At 52.1% G+C, this 25529-nt stretch overlaps 1 protein-coding gene across 1 annotated transcript in view; it reads left to right on the top strand.

Annotated features, from left to right (window-relative positions):
• The window catches only part of SLIT1 (slit guidance ligand 1), a 170467-nt gene that overhangs the window by 123892 nt on the left and 21046 nt on the right, over positions 1 to 25529 (top strand). Inside the window, exons 12-25 of the mRNA XM_053909786.1 lie at positions 348 to 419; positions 1169 to 1312; positions 7678 to 7841; positions 8570 to 8593; positions 8722 to 8866; positions 9480 to 9554; positions 9728 to 9871; positions 12650 to 12793; positions 13056 to 13222; positions 16031 to 16163; positions 18289 to 18357; positions 20851 to 20922; positions 23370 to 23441; positions 24345 to 24416. Coding sequence (XP_053765761.1) covers positions 348 to 419; positions 1169 to 1312; positions 7678 to 7841; positions 8570 to 8593; positions 8722 to 8866; positions 9480 to 9554; positions 9728 to 9871; positions 12650 to 12793; positions 13056 to 13222; positions 16031 to 16163; positions 18289 to 18357; positions 20851 to 20922; positions 23370 to 23441; positions 24345 to 24416 — 1497 coding nt within the window. The remainder of the gene's footprint in view (positions 1 to 347; positions 420 to 1168; positions 1313 to 7677; positions 7842 to 8569; positions 8594 to 8721; positions 8867 to 9479; positions 9555 to 9727; positions 9872 to 12649; positions 12794 to 13055; positions 13223 to 16030; positions 16164 to 18288; positions 18358 to 20850; positions 20923 to 23369; positions 23442 to 24344; positions 24417 to 25529) is intronic.

Below are 25529 nucleotides of genomic sequence, written 5' to 3'. Positions count from 1 at the left end.
CGGGTTAATTTCCCATGAAGTTCCCCAGAGGGCCCCTTTGCAGGCTTCTGGGGGTTCCATGTGTGAGGCAGAGAGCGGGTTATTGGGGGGCTGCTCCTACAGTAGCGGGGGATCACTGCTGCCTATAGCCCATAGGGTACCTTTTGCAAACTACAAATGGGGAACCCTTTAGGAACACACCTTACTGCCACCTGCTGGCAACTTGTTACAACAAACTGACACCACCACGCTGTGCCCTGTGAATGGCTTAGCAGTGGTGCCGTTGTGTGGGTGTGACTGGCAGAGCCCTGTCCCTCCTGGTGGGCTGTCCTCTTACTCTCTCTCTTTCTACTGCCTTTTGTCTCCAGGGTCCTGTATGGGAACAAGATCACAGACCTCCCCCGGGGTGTGTTTGGAGGCCTGTACACCCTACAGCTCCTGTAAGGACCCATCTGCAGGTGTCCTTGGGTGGCGCCCAGGGAGGGGGCTAGTATTCCTCTGGCTTCTCAGACTAGCCTTGTCAGCCTCTTTGGGGTGTGGGACTCGTTGGGGCAAGGAGCTTGGACGATGGCAGAGCTGGGGGTGCCACGGGGGACTCTGGGACTCTGGCAAGGCCAGAGAGGGAGGGGGGGTCAGGTTCAGAGCTGATCACAGGACGCCTGAGCTGAGAGGCTCCCGAGATGCAGCCTGTGTTCCTAAGGAGGTCAGCATGGCTGGGGACAGACTTGACTCATGCAAGGGGACATCCAGACCCAGCTCAGCCTCCTTCAACCATGAGAGTTCAGGAAAGGGTTCTCTCCCAGAATCTGAGAGGCACGGAACCTAAATGCTCCATCTCAGATACTTGGAAACCCGGCAGACTCTGGAAAGGAGGGGAGCCCCCAAAATGTCTTTGGGAGGAGGCCTGACCACTGTGCTCTTTGCTTCCCAAGAACCCCATGAGCACTTGTAGCAGTTGCTTGAAAGGGAGAGGAGCAGTGGAACAGGATGATCCCTCGCTTAGAGAGGGCAGTCGGACTTCTCGGCTTCCTGTAGGGAGTGGACATGCAGAGGGCCAGACCCCCTGCACCTGCTCCTGTGCTCTTCTCCCCGAGACAATGCATGCTTCGTGCCTGGAGGTGCCCAGGGCGTGTTGATGCAGCTGGATCCGCGCCTCTCCCCTCACCAGCTGGCCCTGGTCTGCCCACAGGCTCTTGAACGCCAACAAGATCAACTGTGTCCGGCCCGATGCCTTCCAGGATCTGCAGAACCTCTCGCTCCTCTCCCTGTATGACAACAAGATCCAGAGTCTCGCCAAGGGCACCTTCACCTCCCTGCGGGCCATCCAGACCCTGTGAGTGCCCTCTTGCCCTCCTCCCCTCGGTCCCTGCACCTGCAGGAAGACTTAGGGGGAGGCGACAGCCCCCCAGGGACAGGCAGCTGTCTTGCCCTGTGCCTTTTGCTCACCAGGATGGCCTCTCACAGAGTAAAGAGTACAGATTTGGGATTGGATAGTCCTGGGTCCAAATCCCAGCTATGCCTCTTATTAGCTGTGTGACTCTAGGCAACTTAATTTAGCTTCTCTGGGCTTCAGCTCACTCATTCATAAAATGAGGATACTATTTTCTTCAGGGGTTGTTATGAGATAAAAGGGGATGTTTGTACAGAACTTAGTTCATTGTAAATGCTCCTTAAATGCTGGCTGTAATTAATAATAATAATAATATCAATTCTAAGACATCCGTTGTTTCTACCTTAACAGCTCTAAGCTGGGATGAATATTACAATCAATGGCATGTCATTTAATTGACAGAATTTTTTTTTTTTAACGTTCATTCATTATTGAAAGACAGAGAGAGACAGAGCATGAGTATGGGAGGGGCAGAGAGAGGAGGAGACACAGAATCCAAAGCAGTCTCCAGACTCTGAGCTGTTAGCACAGAGCCTGATGCAGGGCTCGAACTCACAAACTGTGAGATCATGACCCGAGCTGAAGTCAGACGCTTAACCGACTGAGCCACCCAGGTGCCCCTAATTGGCAGGATTTTGTTCTTTTCTGCTAATACATAAAATAACAGAGCATCTTGCAACTGATAATATCTTAAACCAGATGAAATATGGTAATAGCACTGATGGCTATAAATTAAAAATTAGAGAGGAACAACCCTAGGCATTTATTTTAATCTTTTACTGAAGGAAATTATAAACATATTCAAAGCAGAATAGTGAGCCTCCTAGAATTCATCGCCCAGCTCTAACTCGTGGCCAGTCTTGTTTCATAATATCCCCTCTTCCTACCTCCCAGACTATCTGGAAGTAAACCCCAGCATCACTCATCATCTATACAGACTTCATATATATGTATAAAAGGCAAAGATTCTTTGAAAACGCAACCACAACACTGTTATTATATCTAAAAATTTAACACTTCTTTGATATCATCAGATATCGAATTAGTGTTTAAATTAAACATCTCATACATATCATACAGTTTTTAAAATAAGTTGTCTGAATCCGGAGCTAAATAAGGCCTAGATAAGTACAACTGGCTGATACTGGCTGATGTATCACTAAGTTGTTTTTAGCCTCTAGGTGTCCTCTCCATGGCCTTGTTCCTTGTGCTATGTTAGTCGAAGGCATTGTGTTATTGCATCCACAGAGCTCCCCATGGTCTGCACGTTGCTGGGAGATTACATTCCCTGTGATGTAGCTTCACATTCCCCTCTGTCCTGTCTGTGTCCTGCAGATAGAAAATTCTATCCAGGAGCTTGGTCAGGTTCGGATTTTTTTTTTCTTCTTTAGGCAGGATGACTCCACAGAACTGTGTACTTCCATTGGGAGTCCTATGATATCTGGTCAGCTCTCTTTGTGTAATAAACACAGCCGCTCATTTCAGTGCCTGGACCCATTCGTTCATTAGGGATCCTAAAATGGTGATACTGGATTTCTAACACTCCTTCTTCATTTGATAATGGTGTTGTGGTTATGCTTGAAAAAGGAATCCTTACCTGCGGTGTGACTTGATGAGCCGACCTGTGGGTCCAGAGCTGGGTGCTTAATGGACATTTACTGTTACTATCGCCATGGCCCTTGTTGTCACTGTCATCCTGCCATTATTTATCCGCTGGACAGTGGTCTCCATCAGATGATACGTGCACGGAGCACCAGCATACGTTGACACAGGTCAAAGAAAAAGCACAGCTCTTACTCCCCGGGAACCACGCTCATCAGCAGGGACATTAGCCGCAAAGACAAACTTGTTAAAGCCCATGTGCCCACCTGCAGCCCACACCTGCTAATTAATTTTCTTACAGCCAAGGAGAAGGGGATAGAACACTATGGGGAAATCTTGCCAAATACGTGAAATTCAAAGTTACAGGGAGACATCGGCAAGGTGGATTATTTTATGCAGCTGGCGGGATGTCCGAGAGACATGCACTCAGGAGATTTCAAGGTCGGGGACCCCCGCACAGGAAAGACTTGAGGATGGGGAATGGGACTGAGGGTCTCATGCAAGGAACTGTCACCCTCTCAAGGTGGAAAGAGAGTGAACAAATCAAATGGATCGCGCTCCCTGGGGATGGTTTCTGTCTGTGTCCACTTCCCTGACTGGATTTCAGAGAGTGCCCGCCAGACGGCATGCCTGAGATCTTGGCCACTGCCCGTAGGGCAGTAGTGGGGCACAAAGCTGGAGCAGAATGTTAGAACAGGAAGTCTTCCCACAGGTGAGATCGAAATAGTGGTGACACTGAAAACAACAGTCACTGCTGTTTATCGAGCGCTCACAGAATGCCAGGCCACTGCTCTTTCCATGTATTCTCTTACTGAATACTCACAGTGGCCTGTGGCGGGAGGGTCTAGCATCCCTGACTTCACTGATGAGGAAACAGAGACAGGAGGTCATGTGACTCACTCAAGGTCACACAACATCTTAGTAGAGCAGGGATTTGGTCTCAGGCATCTCTTTCACCATCGCTGAGAAGGCAGTTAACTTTCCCCTCAATTGTGCTTTTTTCCATAAGACTAGACCTTATTATTTAAAGGCCGTAAAACAGAACTGGACTTTCATAAACAACTAATGTATATTAACAACTCAAATATAGTTTGGAATAAGAATAAACGAAATACAAATCTGAGGTATAATCAGGTATTCTCAATACAGGTTTGGATGGTTAAACCCCTTTACTGAATCGTGTGTCAGGCCTGATATCAACTCCCCACATCCTGCCTGATTTGTCCGTGGCCCCGAGATCTGTGGCTCAGTGCCTTGTGTCTCAATACTGATTTTGCTGCAGTTTTCCTCGCCCCAAGAGATTTTTCAAGGTTTTTTTTTTTTTTTAAACAGCTTTCATGAGGCTTGCCTGGGTGGCTCAGTCAGTGAAACGTCCAACTCTTGATTTCAGCTCAGGTCATGATCTCACAGTTTGTGGGTTCCAGTCCCCACATCAGGCCGTGTGCTGATGTCGCAGAGCCTGCTTGGGGATTCTGTGTCTCTCCCTCTCTCTGCCCTTCCCCTGCCCCTGCTAATGCTCTTTCTCAAAATAAATAAATGAAACTTAAAATACTTTCAGGAGGTATAAATTATATACCAAAAAACCCACCTGTTCCAAGTGTGCAATTCAGTGATTTTTAGGATATTTCAATTATTCAGCTATCACCACAATCAAATTTTAGAACATTTCCATCACTCCCTCAAAATCTCTTGTGTCCCTTTTCCAGTCAGTCCCTATTGCCAGCTCATCCCCAGGCAGCCACTCGTCTAATTTCTGTCTTTGTAGTTTGCTTTTTCTGAACATTTCATAAAAATGGAATCACCATGATGTGTCATCTTGTGACTGACTTCTTTCACTTAGCATTGTGAGGTGTTTTTTTTTTTTTTTTTAATGTTTATTTATTATTGAGAGAGACAGAGACAGAGACAGAGCAGGGGAGGGGCAGAGAGAGAGCAAGACACAGAATCCGAAGCAGGCTCCAGGCTCTGAGCTGTCCGCACAGAGCCCGATGTGGGGCTTGAACCCACAAACCATGAGATCGTGACCTGAGCTGAAGTCGGATGCTCAACTGACTGAGCCACCCAGGTGTCCCAGCATTGTGTGTCTGAGGTTCGTCCACGTCGCAGTATGTATCAGTACTTTGTTCCTTTTTATTTATTGCCAAGTAATTTCCTATTGAATGGATAGACCACATTGTGTTTATCTTTTCTAGTTGGTGGACATCTGGATTTCCACTTTGGAATCGTTATGAATAAGGCTGCTATGAATATTTGCTTGCAAATCTTTATGTGGACAAATGTTTTAATTTCTCTTAGAATTTCTGGGTCACATAGGAAATCTGTGTTTAACTCTTAAAAAATCGTCAGTTTTCTGGGCGCGTGGCTGGCTCAGTCGGTTGAGCGTCCAACTTCGGCTCAGGTCACGATCTCACAGTTTGTGGGTTCGAGGCTCACGTTAGGCTCTGTGCCAACAGCTCAGAGCCTGGAGCCTGCTTCGGATTCTGTGTCTCCTCCTCTCTCTGCCCCTCCCCTGCTCATGCTCTGTGTCTCAAAAATAAAATAAATGTTAAAAAGAATTTTTTTTAAATTGTCAGTTTTCCTAAGTGGCTATAAGCCCCATTTTATGTTCCTACCAGCAGTGTATTATAAGGGTTCCATTTTGTCTGCATCCTTGCCAATACCTGGTATCATTCGTCTTTTTGATTATGGCCACCATAGTGGGTGTGGAGAGGTAGCTCATTGTGGGTTTAACTTGATTAATGATGCTGAGCATCTCTCCCGCAAGATTTTTAGTTGTGACTTCTTGAGTGCATATTCCAAGGAAGACGCTGAGAATACAGTCTTCCCTTCCACCTTCTACTGTGACAAATGTTCACGGCCACACATGCAGCACATTTCTGGGTGTACCTTTAACATGATGATATTTTCCCAAGCTGGTATTTTTTCCTTCTTCTTGAGCAATTTCCCTTCTCAGCTCCCTGCCCTTTGCAATTATTAAAAACTCTAATTTGTGTCAAATACTGGAGCCTCTTGTCTCTGTGGGTGGTTCAAGTTTTTATAGATTGGTTTTGACACAAATAACCTGTTCTTAAAAAGGATATATTCTACGCCGCACCCCTGGAACATTTTAACGTGTGCCTGAATAACATAATTGGATTGATTTTAAGCAGTTTTCTACCAAGATTGTGATAAAGGGAAGCCATTAGTTCAGGCAGAGGCCGGGCAGTGAGGCATAGGCAGATGTGGCTGGGTGGTCGGGAGGGTCCCAGAGCAAGCCCCGACTCCTAATACGTTTTCCATCAGCAATGAACTCTGCCATGGGGAGTCAGCAAACACGTCTTCTCTGCAAATTGACAGTTTGAATAGGGAGACAAATGTGCAACTAGATGCAGAAGGCCCGGCCCACCTGGTGATGCTGACAGGAGCCTGGACTCAGGCAGGCAAGCGGGGACAGTGCCCAGGGGAGTGGCAGAGACGTCTGGGCCAAGAAGGCTCCAACCAAGCATCCCACCTTCATCCAGAGCCCAGGAGGTGATGAACAGGAGAGCGAGTGGCCGAGGTCTGAGCTGAGCTGGGTGCAAACCCTGGGCAGCAGTTGTGTCTCTGCCTGCAGAGCCCTGTTGGCCCATCAGGGCACTGGGCTGAGGCCATGAAGTGGACGGCCTGAAGTGGTGGCATTAGATGGGCCTCTGAGCTGGCCCCTGCTCTGTCTCCCTGTACTTCCGTGCAGAAGCATTGGCTCTCAGGTACAGTAGCCTGAGCAGGTGCTAGAATATTCTTCCCTGGCTGTCTCAGTTTAGAAAGCAGGACATGCCCAGTGCTGTGATGGCCCAGATGCAGGTCAGCAAGCTGGCTGCTGGGGTGGTTCAGATGTGGCTGGTCTGAGCCTTTTGGGGGTGGTGAGGGCCCACAAACAGGAAAACCAGCCCTGTGGTTGCTTACAGGAACCCAGATTGCTATAGTCAGCATCACCTATCAGCTGCCCCCTCCCCACACCTACCCTGCTGGTCACACAGGCAGCCTGGAAAGAGAGTAAGAGTGACTTCCCAATAAGTAGCTATCCGGCCATGTTCTCTGACTTTCCCTTGTGTCAAGAGACAGCATGTAAAATGGTCAGGGGGAAGCAGTCCCAAAGGCCTGGGGTGGGAATGGAGATTCCCGTAAGTGAGAGGCTGCAGCAGGCACTTTGACACACGTCACCCCAGCTGCAGGACCAGCCTCGCACCCCTGGCCTCATCCCCTTCCTGACAAAGGCTGTGGAAAGAAGCTGCTGTCGTCCAAGGCCACGTGGAAGGGACGACCCACATCAAAGGCTTCTGGGCACTGACAGTCCTGGGTTCAAGTACCCGCTGTGTCCCCTCACCCATGGAATGATGGGGTGATCTGGCCAGTGTCCAGGTCACTCTTGCCTCCACTGGTGTCTGTGAAATGTCCCAGGGTGGGTACAGGTAGGTAGATGGACAGGGGACAGAGTGAGGCTTGAAGTGGTGTGTGTAGCAGGGACAGCTGGACACCCAGAGCCTGCAGAGATCCTTCCCTGCTGCGATGCCCTGGCAAGACTTCTCCAGCTGATGGGTGTGCCCGGGGGGTGGCCCCAGGTGGTGCATCTCCCCCGGGGCCCAGCCCTGGGCTTGGAGCCACCCGGAGGCAGTGAGGCCCTGTCCAGGCAGAGGTCAGTGCAAGTTTGCAACCCTGTCTCTGATCCCCACCCTGCCCCCTTTGGACAGGCACCTGGCGCAGAACCCTTTCATCTGCGACTGTAACCTCAAGGGGCTGGCAGACTTCCTGCGCACCAACCCCATTGAGACGAGCGGGGCCCGCTGTGCCAGCCCCCGGCGCCTCGCCAACAAGCGCATCGGGCAGATCAAGAGCAAGAAGTTCCGGTGCTCAGGTAGCTGCCCGCTTGCCCACCTGTCTGTCTGTCCACCTGCCTGCCTGTCTTCAGTCTGCTCAGGGACCTGGTGGTGGTTTCTGGATGGCTCCAACAGGGGCGTCCTAGGCCACCGGAGACCCTCTCAGAGGGGGTAGTTCCGAGACTATAGACTTGGATCTGAACGGTTGGTCAGCCCCACCCCTCACTTTACTGGGGCTCAGGGAAGGGGAGGGCTGGCTGAAGGTCCCTGAGGGAGGACTCCCACACAAGGACCCAGGTTCCTCTGCTCCCAGGTCAGTTTGCTTTCATGCTACTGCTTTTCACACTCGAGAAGCCTGGGAGCTCTCCTCAGGGAGAGAGCTGCCTCCTCCAGGCTCTGGGGCAGCAGAAACTGGCTGGGGACAGTGTGAGTCAGCTTCTGAGCCTGGGTCCTGGTCAGGAACCGGGTGCCTCTCTGCCCCATCCCCGTCTTGTACCATTGCATATGAGCGTTGCCATGGTTTGGGCGCTCCCCGAGAGGTTCATTTGGGGGTGGTACCACCCCAGCATCAGCCTGGCCAAGGAACATCTGTGCTCTGTGGCAAAGCCTTCTCCACATGGGGGCTGGGCAGGCGGGCTCTGGGGCCCTGATTTGGGACCCCAGTGTTATTCCCGGGGTGCCTGCACCTGGGCAGTGGGACTGGGGCCTGGGCTCTTGCACATCCTGGAAGATTCCAGCTTGATGGTGTTTCTGCTTCTCTCCCCAGCCAAAGAGCAGTATTTCATTCCAGGTAGGAGAGTCCGGGGGACCTAGGGGGTTGGGGCGGTGGCAGCTGGTGGGCAGGGGCAGCAGGCTGAGGGGGCTAGGGAGACCCTGCCCTGGGGCCCTCAGCCTCCCGCCCCTGCCCTCTCACCATAGGCACGGAGGATTACCAGCTGAACAGCGAGTGCAACAGCGACGTGGTCTGTCCCCACAAGTGCCGCTGTGAGGCCAGCCTGGTGGAGTGCTCCAGCCTGAAGCTCACCAAGATCCCTGAGCGCATCCCCCAGTCCACGGCCGAGCTGTGAGGGCCCCCAGCCCCTGCACATCCTCACCGGTCCCCAGTCCTCCTAGCCCTCCTCGATCCACACTGGGCTTTCCCCCGGTCCGGCTCTGTTTGGGACCGCTGGAGACTCCAGCATGGCAGCGGCTGGCTTTAGCAGGAAGCACCTCCCCACCCCTGAAGCCCCTCTGCTTCTGACTCACCACCTCCAGACCCTTCCAACAATCTCTGGCGTGCAGGGAAGGTCGTCAGCCTGAGCCGGGGTGCCTTTTCTCAACCAGGCTTTTGCCTTCTGGGAGATGTGATTCCATTAGATCAAGTTGGATCTTAAGCCATACTCTATTTTTTTTCTTTAAAAACATAAATTTGTGCACATGCCTATGTGCACGAATAGCTACACGTACCTGTCCTTCATGTATGTAAGTTTTCATGGCATTTTTAGTGTTAAAAGTACCCCACTCACCGCCCCTCCCAGCACCATCATCCACCCTTCCTTTGATAAGCGATCAGTTTGCCTTGCCAGATAAATTCTTCTGGGAGCCCCTTTGTTTGAGTCCCAAATATTCTCAATTTGGAAGATACTCTAATGTCTGTCATTTATGAATGTGTAAGTTCTCTTCATTGCCTCTTACAGACGATTAAACAACAATGAGATTTCCATCCTGGAAGCCACTGGGATATTTAAAAAACTCACTCATCTGAAGAAGATGTGAGTTACCCATTGGCGGGGAGGTTGTGGCCAGGACTCTAGCTGGGGAGGGAGAAGGAAAATATTGTGTGCGTGGGGAGTTTCATGGGGGCAGAGCTCCCCTGCAGGGGGCGGGTGCAGGAAGGTGGGGGAGGGTCCACAACTCCATAATCTTTCTGCCACCCTCTATCCAGCAATCTGAGCAACAACAAGGTGTCCGAAATCGAAGATGGGGCCTTCGAGGGTGCGGGCTCTGTGAGCGAGCTGCACCTGACCGCCAACCAGCTGGAGTCCATCCGGAGCGGCATGTTCCGAGGCCTGGACGGCTTGAGGACGCTGTGAGTGTGCGGGCCAGGGAGCAGGGCCAGACTGCAACGGGCAAAAGCAAGCTAGCGTGTCGGTGTCTGCATCAGGAGAGAGGATGGGAGGCACCCCTCCCGACCCCGGCTGGCAGGAGGAGAGGGGCAGCTGAGGGTGTATGAGGTCTACAGCCAGGGTCTGCAGGGGGCAAATAATCAGATGTTGGTAACCGTGGTGAGGCCTGCTTTCTTGTTCCCTGGGGTGTGGGGTCGATGCTTGGTGAAGGGGCCGGTGGGGGTGGGCCCTTTTGGAGGTTCCCCCTCACTGCCCTCTCATCAGGCTGCAAGAGCACCGCACGTGTGTTTAGTTCAGGAGTGGCAGGAGGGCTGGGTGGCCCCAAGGCGGGGACATTGCTGAGGTGACTCAGCCAGTGCGGAAGGGGGAGGAGGGATGGCCCATTATCTCTGGGATTCTGGGATCCCATGAACCAGAGCCCAGCCAGAGCTAACCACACTTTGGGACTCAGTAGATCCTGGGGTCACCCGCACCCCCCCCCCACAAGTGCTGCAGAGCGCCCCCCCCGCTCCACGCGGGCGGCACTAGCTCTTCACGTGACCACATAGACCTTTCAAGGGCGCAATAGACCGTGCTGTCCAGTTGGACTTCCTACGGTGGCAGAAGTGTCCCACGTCTACACTGTCTAGTCAGTAGCCACGTGTGGCTGTTGACATGGGGCTAGCGCTGTTGGGGCACAACATTTTGAATTTCATTTCATTTTAATTCTTTTGAATCTGAACAGCCAAGGGCCACTATGGGGGGGGGGGGGAGCATAGCTCTAGACGCCGCCCTGCTGGGTCTAAATCCCAGACCGGCTGTAGGGCTATCCATCTGTTTTCAGAGCACACATCATGGAATTTGTGTAAAGGAAATGAATATATGAGGGGTTCCCTGTGGGTTTGGGGTTTGTTGTTGTTGTTGTTTGGTTGGTTTGGTTTACAGAAAGGGGATGCCCTTTGTGCTGTGTTTTGCCACTGACTTCTTTCACACGTGGATCTAGTGGGACTGTTTTCCCAGGCTGTTCACATGGGGCTGCCTCATTCTTCTCTATACTTGCCGGGTAGTCCTTGAATGAGGGTGTCGTGGGCTAGTCAGCCAGTCACGTGGGTTCTTTCTGAGGGAGGTGTGGATGGGGCTGGAGGAGAGGGGAAGGGCTGGTCTGGGGCAGAGCCGGTAAGAGCCCATGAGTGACAGCGCAGGCACGGGAAGAGAAGTGCCATAACCCCTCCAGCCCACACAAACGCTGTTAATTGTCCATATCAACTACTTTCCAGTCTTCTGTATCCACACATGTTCTTGCACATATGCACACACACACACCCATACACCTGGGTGCTTCCATGTATTTCTGAACGGAGTCCTAGAATCCATTTTATTTAGTAACCTGCTTTGTCTTAAACACAACGTGAGCACCTTTACATACCATTAAAATTTTTTTTACAACATCATTTTGAAGGACTGTCTATTACATAACTACTGGAAATTCAGGCTATATTATTGATTTTTTAATGTTTATTTTTTTCAGAGTGAGAGACCGTGTACGTGTTTGCACGCGTGCACATGAGCAGGGGAGGGGCAGAGAGAGAGGGAGAGAGAGAATCCCAAGTAGGTTCCACTGCCCTCAGCGCAGAGCCTGATGCAGGGCTCGAACCCACAAACCGTAAGATCATGATCTGTGCTGAAATCAAGAGTCGGATGCTTAACTGAGCTGCCCAGGCACCCCAGAAATTCAAGCTATTTTAATTTTTTATTATGAGTAATGTGATTAATATCTTTATCATGAAATTCTGTGTGCATCCAGGATTATTCCCTATTGATAAATTCCTAAAAGAAGCCTTGCAGCAGGATGAAAGCATGAGGCCCGTTTAGGGCCTTTGCTGCCTGCCTCTCACTTCCAGGAAGGCCCCAAACCATTCTCCTGCCGGCCCAAGTGTGAAAATGCCCATTCACCCATACCGACCCTCTATTACTATATTTACTATACTATATTATATACTATACTATTACTATATTTATATATTACTATATTACTATATTTATATATTACTATATTTTTAGTTATTCTGCAATTTGTCAGGCAAAGATTCAATATTGCTTACATGTACTTGATTACTAGTAAGTTTAAACATTTTTTTTTTATCGGTGTTCATAAACCATTGTAATTTCCTAGTGAATCGCCTATTCTGTGTCCAGCTTAGTTTTGTTTTTGGTTGGGGAGGGGAATGGAGCCAGGTTTTGGAGGGTGAACACAGACTTAAGCAGATAAAAATGAGGGAAGGGGTCATTCTAGAAGGACACCACAGCCAGGGAAGGGCATGGAGAGGCAGGCCCCTATGCATGCCCGCAGGACAGAGGAGTCAAGGGTATGTCACTCTCCAGGAAGGCGGCTGGTGCTGGTCTGGGGTTGGCTCCCGCGGATCACGGTAAAGAGTATAAACATTATTCCGTGAGCAGTTTGGGAGCCACTGGGGCTTCGGCCTGGAGAGGAACACGACTGAGTTTAGGTTTTGGGCCAGCGTCCCCGGCGTTGGTGCGGAGCGTGGCCTGGGGGCGGGGGAGGCCCTGGGCACCCAGGGAGTGCAGGCGGAGGTCAGGCCGTGTGGGCGCTGTGCAGGCAGGGTGGATGGGAGAGCATCCTGAGGGGGAGCGTGGGGAGGGGAGGGCCCCGGGAGGAGAATCTGTGGGAGGCCCCCGTGGGCAAGGCGCAGGCAGGTGGGTGGCTGCGGGCACAGCACGGGCTCCCCCCTCTCGCCCCCCAGGATGCTGAGGAACAACCGCATCAGCTGCATCCACAACGACAGCTTCACGGGCCTGCGCAACGTCCGCCTGCTCTCGCTCTACGACAACCAGATCGCCACCATCTCCCCTGGGGCCTTCGACACCCTGCAGGCCCTCTCCACGCTGTAAGTCTGGCTCCGGCATCTGAGCCCCGGCGCCCGTCCGCCCACCCTCCCAAGGGCGGCTACTTGAAAGGACTCACTGGGGGTGTCGGGCCCTGGTGGTCTGTGGGGTCCCACCACGTCAGAATGCCACATCTTGGTAACTGCTGGTCGTCTGGGAAAGAGCGCGGGTGGCCGCCTGGCCAGTCTGTGGTGGGGCGACAGGGCATTGCAGGGAAACCCAGGCCGGAGGGTGTGTTGCTGGTCACACGGCTGCCTCTTCCAGAAACCTTCTGGCCAACCCTTTCAACTGCAACTGTCAGCTGGCCTGGCTGGGGGACTGGCTGCGGAGGAGGAAGATTGTGACAGGGAACCCGCGGTGCCAGAACCCAGACTTCCTGCGGCAGATCCCCCTGCAGGACGTGGCCTTCCCTGACTTCAGGTGTGAGGAAGGTAAGTCGTGGGGCCCTGAGCGGGAGGGGAGAGGCAGGCGGGCCAGCCCTGAAGAGTTTCCCGTGGGGAGGGGTGGCCCTGGGCCTGGGGTGGGGCGGGGAGCAGGGAGACCCAGTCTTAGTCCTGCGCCTACCGCTGCCTGGGGGTGTTTTCCCATGATTTTAAGAGCAATAGCATGGTTATTGTTTAAAAAATGGAAAGAATAGGTAAAAGGAGGAGATAAACGTTACCTATTATCCTATCACTCAGAGAAAATCACAGTTAACATTTCAGTGTATTTTTAAAAATGTTTCTTTATTTATTTTGAGAGAGAGAGCATGTAGGGGAGAAGCAGAGAGAGGAGGAGAGAGAGAATCTCATGCAGGCTCCACACTGATAGCCCAGAGCCTGACGAGGGGCTCGAACTCCCAACTGTGAGATTGTGACCTGAGCCACAATCAAGAGTGGGATGCTTAACCGACTGAGCCACCCAGGCGCCCCTACATCTTAGTACTTTTCTTAATGTAAATGTGTCTGATCCACTGATCTGCCTCCTGGGGGTTCCTCAGTGCCCCAGACTTGTGGGCTCAGCCTGTCCATGATGTGCCATGGGACCTTCCCGGGCCCCCATCCTCCACGTGGGAAACCTGGTCACCTCTCACCCTGATGTCCTGTTTCCTCTGGATTCCCCATCTCTTTCCTGAGGCCCTCCCTTCTAGCCCTGCCCGTGCAGAGTGTAGTAGCCCCATCCCGTGACTTTCCGACAGAGCTCCACGCAGGCAAGGCAGCTGCTGGAGGCAGATTTGTACCCAGGGTAACAGAGCAAGGTTGCAGCTCAGCCCGGCGGTCCCTGATCTTGAGCCTGGTCGCCGGGAGTTTCCTGTGGGGAGTTCCAGCCCCCCCCCCCCCCCGCCCCCGCCCCCGCTTGGCCTCCTCCGCCCCGCTCTCAGCCTGCTTCCAGGGGGCAGTTCGGCTCTCAGACTGGCCCATCCAGGCCGCGCAAGGAGCTTCAACTTTCACACCAAGAGAGAAGGTCAGGGTATTTCTCTAAACAAAGTCAATGGGTTTCCTAGAGCAATTTCACTTGCTATTTTAAAAAATTCCATACGACTCACGTATATATTTGTATATCATTTTGTATAGTAATAACTTCCTAGTCTTTTTTTAAAAAATGTTTGTTTTAAATTTAATTTTATCTTCAATTCCAATATTGTTAACATGCAGTATTATTTTAGCTTCAGGCGTACAATATAGTGATTCAAGAATTCCATCCATCACCCGGGCTTATCACGACAAGTGAAACCCGTTACCTATTTTATCCGTCCCCCACCCAAAAATTCTGCTCCTTTTTCTTTTTTCTTAAAGTTTATTTATTTATTTTGAGAGAGAGAGAGAGTGGGAAGGAGGGGTCAGAGAGAGAGAATCCCAAGCAGACTCCACACTGTTAGCACAGAGCCTGACACAGGGCTCAGTCTCACGAACGCTGAGATCATGACCTGAGCCGAGAGCAAGAGTCAGACGCTTAACCCACCGAGTGACCCAGGCGCCCCAAATTCTGTTTCTTTTTAAACCCGACTATATATTTTGGGCCTTTCCTTCTGCCATTAATTATCTTTTGAAAACATTCTTTTCTTTTCAAGAAACAATTTCTTTTTACTTTTCTTATCACAAAGTGAAGCATTACCATTTGCTTAAAAAAAAACAACACCCAATCCAGAAGAGTAAAAAGATCACCAGTGTTGGCCTGTTCCAACTTCCCGGTCCTGGAATGACTCCCGGTCAGTGTTCCGCTGGGTGACCTTCCAGAGCTCTGCTGTCATGTCCGTGCATCCTGGCAGGCGACCCTGTGCACCTGCGAGGCTCCCCCCACTCAGAGGGGCTCCCTGGAGGGGAAGGGACAGGAGCACTTTTGAGATGTTGCTGCAGTAGACTGAGGTGGTGGAGAGCAGCCGGCTTAGATTCCAGGCCCGTGCCCCTCTTCCAGGCTGGGGGACCTTGGGCCCGTTACTTAACCACTCTGCCCTTAGTTTTCTCATCTCTGCGATGGGCCGATAGCACATCCACCGGAGAGATGTTTTGAGGATTCAGGGAGTTCACGACGCCTGCACACAGCTGCCCTCCGTAACTGATAGTCTCTGCCACCTGCTTCCTAGTGCCCTCAGCAGCTCCTACCGTGGTGTCCTTATTGTTCCTCCTGCACCCAGTCAGAAGGGAGGAATATTTACTGGGTAGATGAGTGAATAAATGAAGGAGGTGTGATAGAAGTTGCTCAGAGTCTGTGTCGGCCAGATGGGGGCACAGACGCTGTGTTGTCTCTGACCAGCCTTCCGAGCCGAACAAGTTATGTAACCTCTCCGGCCCTCAGTAAAGTATAAAACCATTCATAGGTCCGTTTAGCCGATCTATTTTGAGGACTCCTGTGTGCCAGCCCCTGCTCTAGGTGCTGGGCTCCTTCTGTGAGCAAAAAAGCAGAGACCAGTACCCGTGGTGCTGGCATCCTTTCTGCATCGTTAAAGAGATTCTGTTCGACATATTGGCACTTAGTAGGTGCTCAAGAAATGGTATGGTTGCCATCCTCCTGCTGTGCTGAGGTCCACCTTGGACCTGAGGCAGAAGAAATTGACCCAAGACCCATCTTAACCTCGAAATGGTCCAAGGGGCTTTGTTCCTAGTGAGGAAGGGGTGCAGCCAAGAGGGGACTTACCGGTGCCTGGGGTAGTGTCAGAGAGGGGCTTCTGTTCTGAGATACCCCAGAGCGCGGCCCCAGGTATAAGAGGCCCTAAGAAGGCCTGTCCCCTCGCTGACGTGGCTTCGCGCCTTCCTCCCCAGGCCAGGAGGAGGGGGGCTGCCTGCCCCGCCCCCAGTGCCCCCAGGAATGTGCCTGCCTGGACACGGTGGTCCGATGCAGCAACAAGCACCTCCAGGTCCTGCCGAAAGGCATCCCCAAGAATGTCACGGAACTGTGAGTAGCCCCAGGCCCGACGGTGGGGGGGACAAGGTCACCAAGAACAGCTGGTTAGGGCTTGGAGCGAGGGCGTCGTGGGAGACACTGGTTCCAGGAAGCCTTTGAGCTTCTGTCGGACCCCCCTCTGCAGTCACCTGATGGCATGAGTCTCCCACGGGAGCGCTTGCTCGCTGTAAGCTGAGGCCTGCTTTTGAAATAAGAAGTAACCTTACGTTGGCCGCTTCACCGCAGCTTGTGAGCATCCCCTCCGTCATGAAAACTCTCACACAAGTTTGTTTTCGCTGGCCGCGCATGACGCTACCACGCGAATCTACTATGATCTATGTAACAAACCCCCCTTTGTTGGAGACTTGTTGCCAATGTTTCACTATTAAAAAAAGTCCCCGAGGTGAACATCCCTTCAGTGCGGCTGCTCGTCAAAGAGCGCTGCATTGCTAGGGCACTTGCTGCCTTTTGCATCATGGCCTTCCAGAAAAGCCATCGTCCTCGCGCCCCAGCTGGCCGGGTGTGGAAATGGCCTTCGTGGCCACCCCCGCTGTCCATACTGGGCATCATGTGCTAAAACCTGTGCTGATTTGGATGTGGTATCTGAGCCTACGTGGGGGCATGGATGTCAGTGTGAGTGACAGACAGAGGAGAGCTGGGCTTCTTCCACTGACACCCCCAAATAAGAGGCTGTGGTCCGTCCCCGACTCGTCCTGTCCCCTGGGATTGGTCCCTCCAGGCCTCCGTAGTTGCGCTTTTCCTTCCCTGTGGGGAGCGTGTGAGGTTTTCATTTGTGTTTCTTTCATTACCGGCGAGGCAGGCTGTTTCTTTACTTGCACACCAACCACTGCAGTCCTTGTCCTGTGTCCCTTGCCCAGTTTTCTATCATCATGTTAGTGTCCTGCTTCCTCCTTGGTGCCTCCTGGCCACCCTGAGCATAATACGACAGGTGGAACAGCCTGGCTTCTTTGACTAAGGATGCTGAAGTTCAGAGGCTGGGAAAGTCACTTGACTTCTCTAGGCCTCCGTTTTCCCAGCTCTTAAGTGGGGCCACTAGGGTGTGTTGAGAAGAGCCATTGAGAGGATCACGTGAGATGGGTGGGAAGTCACTTTGTATGACCCAGAGTGATGGGTCAGGATGAGTAAAGCCCTGATTTTGCTGCTCTCTGGATCTTTGGGGGGTGGCGGTGAGCCATCCTGAGGGCTGGAGTCGGTGGGGGTCCTGGACAGGGAGCCCAACGGGGGTTTCAGCTCCTGGCCCTTGGATCCCTGCTCAGCGAGGATGTCTGGGGCGATAGGGGACCTTCACAGCATCTTGAATCCCAAGCTCCACCTTGTAGACATGGGGCACCTTAGGGAATGTTACGAGGACCTTTGGTGGGCTTGGCTTTGAGGACAACAACTTGGGTAGCAGTGTGTATAGTGGGTCCCAGAAGGGAGGCCAAGGTGGAGGAACAGACGGAGGCAGCTGAGGAGTCCAGGCGTGGGTGACAGTGTGCATTCAGGGGGGATGTGAGAGCGGAACACAGCACATGAGCAGAGACCAGTGGCAGGAGAGTCAGCAGCTGTGGGGTGCTGTTGAGTGAGTAGGAGAGTCACCTTGAGGGTCCTGAGCCTGGGTGGTTAGGATCATGGTGTGATGCTGAGGGGGTCAGGGGAACCAGTTTGGGTGTGAAAGCCCCGAGGTCAGGTTTGGGCAGGTTTGGGTCTGGGGTTCCCACGGGACCAGCCGGCAGGTGGAGGGAGGGCCTTGCTAGCTGGTGAGGGGCCTGGCAGGTGGACCTGAGGGGACTAGTGGCAGATCTGACCCGTCTGGCCAAGAAAACTGCAGGGCAGAGAGGGGAGAGAGAGGAGCCTGGCATTGAGCCCTGGGTAGCGCCCGCCAACAGGGAGGAGGCTGAGAGGGCGAGGCAGGGGCAGAAAGGAAGCCGAGGGAGGCTTTGTGTGTCAGAGCTTTTACCGAGTTCTTTGGGAGGCATCTACCCAAATGCCTAAGAAACTTGCATCTTTTCTCCTCCAGTTAGTGATTCTGGGCCAATTGTGTGGTCTGCACGTAGGAGAGGAGAGGAACTAGAAGGCCCTGGCTGCAGGGGAGGCTCCCCTAACACCGCACTAACTGTTGTGTTCTGTCCTGTAGTTACTTGGATGGGAACCAGTTCACACTGGTTCCGGGACAGCTGTCTACCTTCAAGTACCTGCAGCTTGTGTGAGTATTCGGGCCTCTTGAGGATCCCAAGCCTTCCTTAGAGGATGGCGGGGGCCGGGGGGGGGGGGGGGCGCACTGGTATCTAACCCTCTGGCTCCAGCTTTTCTGGAATTCCCTACCACTCGGCTTCCAGCTCATCTGGTTTTTATTTTGCCCCTCCCCTCCCTGAATGTCAGTGCGTAGAACTGTGTTGCCACCTAGTGGCCATGCTTGGGAATGGCATGGTTCCTGGCTCCCTTGAGTTGGACCCTGTCCACTTCTCCCTAGCCTGTCACCCCAAGCCTCCATCTGGGCTGAGAATTATTGTTAATGAGGGTCATCCTGGCAAAGGAAGGGGGCCAGAGCAGAAGTAGAGGCTGATGGAAAACGCAGTCCATCCTTGGCCCCTAAACCAAACATGAAATACAACAGCTACAAATACACATCAGTGACTAAGTTTTTCTTCAGGCTAACATCTCTTTTTCTGTTATTTACACCTTTGAGCCTTTCCACTCCATGAAAATATATGAACTAAGCCTCAGAATAAACTTCATTTCTTCTCAGCTCTCCAACCTAATTAACACCTCTCTCCAATTGTCTTGGTGTGCTTATTGGCTAGATTCTCCCAAAAAGAAGTCCAGAGAACATTCCATGTTAGTTTGGCTTGGAGCAGTACTACTACTCAAAGTGTGGTCTATAGACCAATGGTCACTAGAGAACTGCTTGTAATGGGTCCGCAATTAGATAAGAAACTTGCACCAGAATGTAAATCAGTGTCTTGCTTCCATCACTGAGAAGTGTCACTATGAAAAAAGTGTTCGCTAAACTAAGTTGTGTGTTTAGCGTCATAGGTGACTGCACTTTGGCACAAGGTCCTTGTTGTGGGACATTCAGTTCGGGGACTGGCTACTTTGAGTAGCACAGAATCTTGAAGCTCCAGTGGATCTGTCTTTGCTAAAGACCTGGCAGATGTGTTTTGACTGTTCCAATGGTGTGAGGGGCGGGAGGAGGGCAGTGATTTGGTGGCTGGTGACAGAGTAGCAAAGACATAGATGGCTTTTCTCTGGTCTAATTTGAGGCAGCTACACTGGTGGCTTGGATACCTTTGGGAGGAAAGGAGGGAGAGGGGGCCGATGTGGGGCCAGTCCTTGCCAATCAGAAGCAGGGACCACGCGGTGTGCCGAGAGCTCAGAGAAGAACTACAGTGTGGCCTGAGAACAATAGACCGGTCTTAAATGAGTTGGAGGAACATTTACTAAGAGGAAATGAAGTCAGGGCACGTGTGGGGGCCAGGGCAGAGGCAGAACTCACCAGTAGGCAGAGGGAACAGGGGCAAGAGAATTTCAGGAAGTGTAGCAAATCTATGCCAGGCATGTGGGAGGCAGTGAGGGAGAGGTGGGCCAGAGCCGGAAGCACCTAGCAGGTGGCTGGGATAATTTTTTAGGCAAATGAGAGCCACTGTGGGATTTGGCAGAGAAGTGACCTAGTCAGATTTGTGTCTTAGAAAGATTCAGGTGGTGCCCGCCCGTGTGGAAGATGGATAGAAAGGGGGCAAAGCTGTAGGGGAGAGATGAGATACAAGTCTGAGACAGAAGCCAGGAAAAGAGATGGCTTGAGTAAGCAGAAATGAAGGAGGAGGCTGAGAGAGAGGAGCTTGCGGCGAGGGGGGGGGGGGGTGATTAGGGCAGTGTTTCTGGGTCCTTGGGGCTGTGGACTAGGTGGGTAGGGGGTAGGAAAAGTGCAAGATGTGGACTGGAGCTTGACTGTCTCTGGAGGGGAGTTCAGAGGCGAGGGCACTGTTGCACGTGGTGGGGAGTGAAGCCAGGTGCTTCCCGAGGCTCCCAGAGTGGACTAAAGGAAGAGGGTCAAGAAGGTAGGGTTGTCTGGGAAAGAAGCTTTACCAAGAGATGGAGGAGGCACGGCCAGCGGGGGGGGGGGGGGGGGTGGGTGGGAAGACAGTCAGGGGTCTGAGGATGGATGGGGTTTGAAAGGAGGTTTGAGAAGAGGGGTATCAGTTGTGATGGGGGGGGGCGGGTGTTACTTGATCACCCTGCTTCATTTGAAAAAAGGTGGTTATTGTCCCCTTGATAGGACGGTAGGAGAGCTAGGGAAGGAGCCTGTGTGAAGTACTAGCTAGAGAGAAAGCACAGAGCCCACTAGATCTGGTAGTTCCTTGGTGGGAGCATTTCCACGGTGGAAGGGGGCATGAGCCAGTCTGTCCTTGTGGGGGGCAGGGGTGGGGTGGGGAAAGGCAATGGAAACATGTAGCCCTGAGGACGCAGCGGGAGTTCAGGGAGCAGAGCAGAGGGCTGTAACTATTGTGAACCAAGTGCCCCTCTCTACCACCACCCCAAGCCCCTGCAGCCACCTGGCTGGGGCGGGAGGTGGGGGGGTGGGAGGGGGAGTGGCGGGGGGCGGGTGCATGGACAGAGTGGGGGAGGGGAGGAGCCTGTAGCAGAGAGCCGGGATTGGGTTCTTCTTTCTTCTAAGCAGTGATGCTTTTGTCTTTTCCAGGGACTTGAGTAACAACAAGATCAGTTCCTTGAGCAATTCCTCCTTCACCAACATGAGCCAGCTGACCACTCTGTGAGTCCCAGTGGTGGGGAGGTGGAGAGAGGGCATGCGCGCTGTGTCACCGAGACTTTCTCCAAGCCCCGCTGGTCACTCTTCATCTACCAGGGAGTGTGCCTGGCCTCGCCAGCCAAAAAGAAAAAAAAAAAATTTTTTTTTCATTGTGAAATATAGCATACATACAGAAAAATGCAAAAAAATATAAAGTACAATTTAACAAATAACCATAAAGCTAGCACATGTGTAAATACCTAAGGCACAAAACGGAACACAGCACGCCCGAAAGTCCTTCCCCCAGCCCCTTCTTGATCATTCGTTCCCCCCTCCCCACCGTCTCCAGGAAGTCCCTCCCCTGACTTTTATGGTGATCATGTCTTTGATTTTCTTTATAGCACTGCCATCTACATATGCACTTCTACACAAATCAGTTTTATTTTTATGTAAATTGAATCATACAGGATGTATTTTTTTTTTTGTATCTGGCTTATTTTATGTAGCATTATGTTTGCGAGGTCCACTCATGTGAAGCCGCGGTCTGGTCATTTTTACTGCTGTGTAGTATTCCTTTGTAGGAATATGCCATACCTTCCTTACCCATCTCACTACGGATGGATAGTGGGGTTGTTTCCAGTTCGGACTATTGTGAACGGTGCTTCCGAACACTTTTGTGCCCATGTTCTGAGTTGTTTTAACGATCGCTTTAATTACATGCCAAGCAATCAGTTGGAAAGAATAACAAGCAGCCCGTATACTGGCCTGAAGCTTACGGGGGTATCCCACTCCCCTTCTCAACACCTCATTTTACAGATAATGTGCCAAGAACCTAAGAACTTTCCCTTGGGCTCCACTGTGGTCCAACATTAGAGCCAGTACCCCCAAAAAAGGATGGGGTCGTGAGCCAGCCAGACCCCCAGGAGCAGAAGGTGGGCCCGAGGCCATGAAATTCTGGTTCTAGGTTACCCACCTGCACTTACTTACTCCAGAAGATGAGAGTCTTCTCATCAACTGGTTCCCATTTCAGAGTCTTTGTGAGCCAGGATGTGAAGCTGCCATCAGCCAGGGAGGTCCTGCCCACCAGGGGCCGTTTGGCAATGTCTGAAGCATTTTCGGTGGTCAAAGCTAGAGCAGGGGCAGGCGAAGCCCCCAACACCTTGTGGGCAGAGCCCAGGGATTTTACCGCTACACACCGTAGAATGCCCAGGGCAGCCCCCCAACAAAGAATTGTTGGTAGTGCTGGGCTGAGAAGTCCTGGTCTCAGTGGTTCCGGCAGCTGCCGGGGGAAACAGAACCCATTCCTGTGACAGGAGCACACCCCTGCTGTCATTATTATTTGAAAATAGCCCTAGTGAGGTACAGTCAGTATAAAAGAAACTGTACATGCTTACGGCAAATAAGGATACATCCTGACTTACGTTCACGTCCTTGGAACCGTCACCACAATGAACACAGAGTCCCCTTCCGTCACCCCCAGAAGCCTCCTCACACCCTTCTGCCCGGCCCCTCCCAGCACCCCCGTCCCAGGGCCGCCACCATTCGGCTCTGTGGGTGAGTCCGCATCGCCTAGGGTTTTGCATGTTTGGGATCGTGCAACGATACTCCTTTTTGTTTGGCATCTTTCAACCCACACAGTTACTCCGAAATTCCCCCATGTCATCGCCCGTCTGGGTAGTTCCTTCCTTCTTGTCAGCAACTAGTGATGTCCCACTGTATGGCTGCTCTGGAGTGTTCCTGTCCCTCCGCTGATGGACATCTGGAGCTATCACGAGCATCACCTCCCTTGTTTTCAACCTGCCCATCTACCCTTGATGGATTCATTTATTTGGAAGCATTTGGGGAGAGTGGGTTAGCCTGTGGACTCTGGAAACTGAGAAGCTGAATTAAAAACCCAGCTTACTGACTCAATTACGCCACCCTGGCGAAGTTCTTTCACCTTGCAGGGCCTCAGTTTCCCCATCTTTACGACGGGGGTAGTCATGGTGCCCTCGTCACCACCACAGCTTCCCAATGTTAGATTACTAGCTGGGCCTGGACCTCACCTGTCCACTCTGGAAGTGAGGCAGGTCCTGGTCCGGTGTCCACTTCACGGGGACCCTGCCTCTGGCCCTTGCTGGAGTGGCCTCCACGAGGAAGTGCACCCAGTCTCCTTACTGAGGCCTCCCTGGGAGCCGGGCACCTCGCTGAGGGCTTCACCTGGGCCATCTCCCCTTACCCGCAGAAAAACCCTATCAAGTTGTCATTGTTTTTGTCCCCGCTCTGCCGCTGAGGGAGCTGAGAGGCATAAAAGGGTTAGGGGATGGGCCCGGGCCACAGGGCTGACTAGGCCAGGAGCTCAGCCCACACCCTCTTCCACGCTCAGGCCTCCCTCATTTTGCTGCTGAGCCAGCCTGCAGGGGCCTGGTCAGCAACATGGCGCCCCCCACCCCTGTCCTGCTCCCTCCCTCACCCTCCCTCTCATCCCACAGGATTCTCAGCTACAACGCCCTCCAGTGCATCCCTCCACTGGCCTTCCAGGGGTTGCGCTCCCTGCGCCTGCTGTAAGTCTCCCCGTTCTTCATTCTTCATTCCTCTAAAGAGACCCACCCCACAGAGGACCGTGAAGCCCACCTGGTGGGTAGAAATGTCTCCATGTCTGTGGCCCCAGCAGAGCCGACAGTGTCCAAAGCTGGGAGGCCTGTCCATTTCCATTCAAGCCCCTCATGGAGGCTGAAGAGTGAATGGAAAACTCTGAGAAATGGGGGTTGCTGTCTGCCCCACTTTGTGTTTTGGGGGAGCAATGGGAGGTGGGGGCATCCAAGATAAGGTAGCCTCTTGTTTGCATGTGAGTTTCCGGTTCCAGTGGAGATTGTTGGCAAGAGATTTGTGAACCTTTCCTAAGAATTCCCACTGGGAGTTTTTGCCCTGTGATCAAAGTCCTCTGTCACGGCTGTTATGAAGTCCTCTCAAGTATCTGCATGAATCCTCTGGCAGCCCTGCCTGGGGCACGGTGACATTCTTTATCCCCAATCTATGGCTTGCCATAGTAACTTTTTTTTTTTTTTTTTTACCAAGAAGGACCTTCCCCCCCTACCTCCCCCCCCCCCCCCAGACTTGCTGGCGGAGTGAGGGAGGGCACAGGGTCAGGGCCTTGCGTTCCATTTGTCATGTAAACGGAAATGGTGCTTTGAGTTATTTGTGATGAGTTATTTGTGATGAGTTATTTGTGATGAGTTATTTGTGATGGTTATTTGTGATGGCTGCGGCACAGGGTTATCTACTTGGATTAGGAGGCGCTCCCTCTCCCTTGCCGGTGGCCAGCCGGCAGGGTGGGGTCTCTGAGGGGGGCACCGGTTCCCTCTAGCATTGACCTTGACCGAGACCCAAGGATAAGCATGACACACTCCATCAGTTCTTAAGTCTCTGTCCCTGGACGAGGCACTGACAGCCTCTTCTCTCCTCAGGTCCCTGCATGGCAATGACATCTCCACCCTCCAAGAGGGTATCTTCACAGACGTGACCTCCCTGTCTCACCTGTAAGTAACCCCGGCCCAATTCTCGAGGCCTCTTTGGATGTAAAAAGAACTTGTATTCCAAGAAACACGCCCCCCCCCATCTTCTGTAACTGTCAAAGTTTGTGGCTTTTGCCCTGAAACAAGTTTAGCTTGTGAACTTCAGATACTCCCCATCTCAGACTCTTACACATTCGGTGTTTCGTCAACAGCAGTGGAATCTGAGAACGGTTCTTCATACGCAATAATAAAAGTGGCGATGGCCATTGATTGACCGCCTCGGCTAATTTAGTCCTCACAGCGATCCCACAGCATAGGCACAATTATTCCTTTCCTACACATGGGGAAACAGGCCCAGAAAGTGTGAGAAGCTTGCCCAGCATTGCATAGGTGGTGGGGGCTGGGGTCTTCTGTCTCGAAAGCCCACGCTCTTAAGCAAAAGACACCACACTTGGGCCTCTCCCTTCACGGGGTGGGGGATAAGCTCTGGAAATGTACTGCCCCCAAGAAGTGGTATAATGAGATGTAGAATTGCTTCCAAAACCGTGTAGCTGGCAGTACTACGTGGATTTTTAAAAAGCAGTATGCCCAGTTCCTCGCAAGGGTAAATGTGGAATTACCCTGTGACCCGGCAATTCTACTTCTAAGTGTGTACCCCAAATAATTGAAAGCAGATTCTCAAAACAGATACGTGGGGCTCCTGGGTGGCTCAGTCGGTTTAAGCGTCTGACTCTTGATTTCGGCTCAGGTCATGATGTCACAGTCATGAGACTGAGCCCATGTCTCTCTCCCTCTCCTGCTACCCCTCCCTCATTAATGCTCTAAACAAACAAACAAATAAATCTGAAAGCAGATACTTGTACGACCCATGTTCATAGCAGCGTTATTCACGCAATAGGCAAAAATCAGAAACCACTCAAGTGTCCATTGATGGATGAGTGGATAATGTGATATAGACGTACAATGGGATCTTTTTTTTTTTTTTTAATTTTAAAGTTTATTTTGGAAGAGAGAGAACGAGCAGGATAAGGGCAGGAAGAGAGGGGGACAGAGGATCTGAAGCAGGCTCTGTGCTGACAGCAGGGAGCCTGATGCGGGGCTCAAATTCATGATCCGTGAGATCATGACCTGAGCTGG

Source organism: Panthera pardus, unplaced genomic scaffold (assembly GCF_024362965.1).
Source record: "Panthera pardus isolate Hobbes unplaced genomic scaffold, ASM2436296v1 HiC_scaffold_22, whole genome shotgun sequence".
NCBI lineage: Eukaryota > Metazoa > Chordata > Mammalia > Carnivora > Felidae > Panthera > Panthera pardus.
Note: the sequence above shows the minus strand (reverse complement) of the source record. Positions and strands in the feature narration are given on the sequence as shown.